The sequence below is a fragment of the Sinocyclocheilus rhinocerous genome, unplaced genomic scaffold (genome assembly GCF_001515625.1).
Source record: "Sinocyclocheilus rhinocerous isolate Xijiao unplaced genomic scaffold, SAMN03320098_v1.1 scaffold1694, whole genome shotgun sequence".
Lineage (NCBI taxonomy): Eukaryota > Metazoa > Chordata > Actinopteri > Cypriniformes > Cyprinidae > Sinocyclocheilus > Sinocyclocheilus rhinocerous.
The window spans coordinates 981844-984964 of NW_015626863.1; the positions used below are offsets into that span (position 1 = coordinate 981844).

The 3121-nt window shown below is 36.3% G+C and overlaps 1 protein-coding gene across 1 annotated transcript in view; it reads left to right on the plus strand.

Moving 5' to 3' along the window:
• Positions 1 to 1527: 1527 nt before the first annotated feature.
• The window catches only part of LOC107717681 (ADP-ribosylation factor 1-like), a 2711-nt gene continuing 1117 nt past the window's right edge, over positions 1528 to 3121 (plus strand). Inside the window, exons 1-3 of the mRNA XM_016524519.1 lie at positions 1528 to 1684; positions 2195 to 2305; positions 2410 to 2534. Coding sequence (XP_016380005.1) covers positions 1537 to 1684; positions 2195 to 2305; positions 2410 to 2534 — 384 coding nt within the window. The 5' untranslated portion in view covers positions 1528 to 1536. The remainder of the gene's footprint in view (positions 1685 to 2194; positions 2306 to 2409; positions 2535 to 3121) is intronic.

Consider the following 3121-nt stretch of genomic DNA (forward strand, 5'->3'; position numbering starts at 1 on the left):
CCCGAAAGAAGCTCAACTGCAGAGCGAAGACAGCTATTCGGAGTCTGAAGAAGAGTCAGTCATGCTGAGGAAGAGTGGTGAGTTTTTGTTTGTTGTGTGTGAGCTTGATTTGATTCAAACTAAATTTCTGTCCATTTCTTCTGTTTTCTTTCTTTTATGGACTGCAATAGAGGTTTAACAGAATGTTGCTTTTCTTTTCCATGCAATGAAATTGAATGTGAAAAATCATAAAAAGCAGCAGTCCGTATGACTTATGCACTACACTCTTAAAAATAAAAGTTCTTTATTGGCATCTATGGTTCCATGAAGAACCTTTAACATCCATGGAACCTTTCCATTGGATAAAAGGTTCTTTGAAGTGGAAAAAGAATCTTCAGATTATTTACAAATTTTCTTTACACTAAGAAAAAAAAAAAAGGTTATTTTAAGAATGTTTCACTGAAAGGTTCTTTTGGGAGCCAAAAATGGTTCCTCTATCACTGCAAAAAAAACCTTTTGGAACCTTTATTTTTTTTAATGTGTATATTCCAAAGCCATACGAGAGTATTGAGGGAAAGACTAAAATTAAAATCGTAATGAATTGAACGCAGCGACAGATATGATGTACATCCGTCTTCCTGATGGACATCCAAATGAAATGGATTATCAAAAAAGAAAAAAAATGTAGGGTGGGACTTGGTTTTATGCATCAGTTTTTGATTGGATATCGAGATGGGGGCGTGGCACTTAAAAATGAATTAAGTAGATTGTGGAGGGGCGGGGTTTAAGCAGACTAAATGATTGGAGAAATCCGTCATACATCACCAGAGGTGTGTAAATAATGTTATCTGAGTAACTTGAGGACCATGATTTTGCCACGTCGGATATGTTCTGGATCAGCATCCTTGATCAACAACACTTAAGAATAAAGGTTCTTTACTGGCATCTGTGGTTCCATGAACAACCTTAAACATCCATGGAACATTTCCATTCCACAAAATGTTCTTTATAGTGTAAAATGATTTTTTAGATTTTTGAAAAGTTCTTCACACTAAGAAAAAAAAAGTTATTTTTGGAAGCCTAAATGGTTCTACTATGGCATTGCTGTGAAAACCTTTATTTTGACCATTCAACATTTCAATCTACCAATCTGATTCTACAGATAAGGGAAAAAGTAGGTTTAGGTGCTTGAATAGGTTCTTAATTTCCCTCTGATCCCCCAAGATTTTGCTTGTGATTTGCATACACCTTTGCAGCATTTCTGTGTCTTAAACATTTTACGAAATGCATCACACAGCAAATGTAGGTCAAAAGTTCTGATACAGAGCTCAAGTTGTGTCAGAGTTGTACAGAACTGAATGTCAAGCACTTTTATGCAACATTACTGAGTTCCTATTTGTTCTCCACAGAACAAAAAGGCACAAGTTTACCTGATTCTCATGGACCGCAACAGGGACTTGTTTTCTAACCAAGCATTAAATGGGGCTTTTGAATTAAAATCGTATGTGCTGTATAGTCTCTAATATATGTTTAACTCTTATTTTTGCAGTGTAAAGCATGGGGAATGTCTTTGCGAACCTGTTTAAGGGTTTGTTTGGGAAGAAGGAGATGAGAATTCTCATGGTCGGTCTTGATGCCGCCGGTAAAACCACCATCCTGTACAAACTCAAGCTGGGAGAAATAGTCACCACCATTCCCACTATCGGTACGGCCGAAGGCGTCATCTGTTATTTGTTTTTGGCATTGTTTGGTATCCTGAAAAACACTTTCAAACACTTTGTCAATCTCACGGTTTGACCTTGACTTGTGCATCATGGTGCACAAAAGTCTTTTGTTCAGATTATCTGCTGTGTATTGCTATGTACAGTATCTCACAGAAGTGAGTACACCCCTCACATTTTTGTAAATATTTTATTATATCTTTTCATGTGACAACACTGAAGAAATGATACTTTGCTACAATGTAAAGTAGTGAGTGTACAGCTTGTATAACAGTGTAAATTTGCTGTCCCCTCAAAATAACTCAACACACAGCCATTAATGTCTTAGCAAAGTGTCATTTCTTCAGTGTTGTCACATGAAAGATATAATAAAATATTTACACAAATGTGAGGGGTGTACTCACTTCTGTGAGATACTGTATGTGTTGAATTTGGGTCTGTAATGCCTAAGCTTTAAGGTTATTTTCACCTGTTGTGTCCTTTATGTGCTGCAGGTTTTAACGTAGAGACGGTAGAGTATAAGAATATCAGTTTCACGGTTTGGGATGTCGGTGGCCAGGACAAAATCAGACCACTTTGGAGGCACTACTTCCAGAACACTCAAGGTATGAGAGCCAAGATGAATGTTTTGCAGTGCAAATGGAACTGTAAGAAAATCATGTTCAGTGATTGTCGTTATAATGATTTTTTCTGATATTCCTGGTGCCAGGTCTGATCTTCGTAGTGGATAGTAATGACAGGGAACGAGTTAATGAAGCCAGGGAGGAGTTGACGAGAATGTTATCAGAAGACGAGTTGCGTGACGCTGTGCTTCTCGTTTTTGCAAACAAACAGGTGAGCATCACTTATCTGAGGTATCTCTCCAATATTAAATGCAAATAATAAAAGTAACTGAGATAAATTGACTTATCAGCTTTAAAATGGAGAAGAAAATGCTTCCCTTACCCACTTGATGTTTACATCAAAAGCAGTGTGTGCAAACAAACTCTACAGTATTTTGGCACAAATTTAAATGGTCGAATTCAGAAGTTAGTCAGTTTAGACAAATGCCAACATGGACAAGCTGCATGGCATTCTTATCTTAAAAACTATGAAGAAAATATGACTCTGACCACATTAAACACAGGTTAACCCTCAGAGATCCAGTGCTGCAGAATTGCATAAATAAAGCAATAAAGTAATACCTGACTTTCACTAAATATGGGTAAAATCTGCACATAACAGTAGCTGACAAAACTGAAGTTTTGATGGGAAAATATTGCATATTATCATGCTAAAGTTGCACAAAATGGCACCAGTCAGCTGACACTATTCCTAACACTTTTGTAGCAAGTTTATCTATTTACAAAGTGAATATATATATCATATAACACTAGACACACACATATATACAGTATATATATATATATATATATATATAT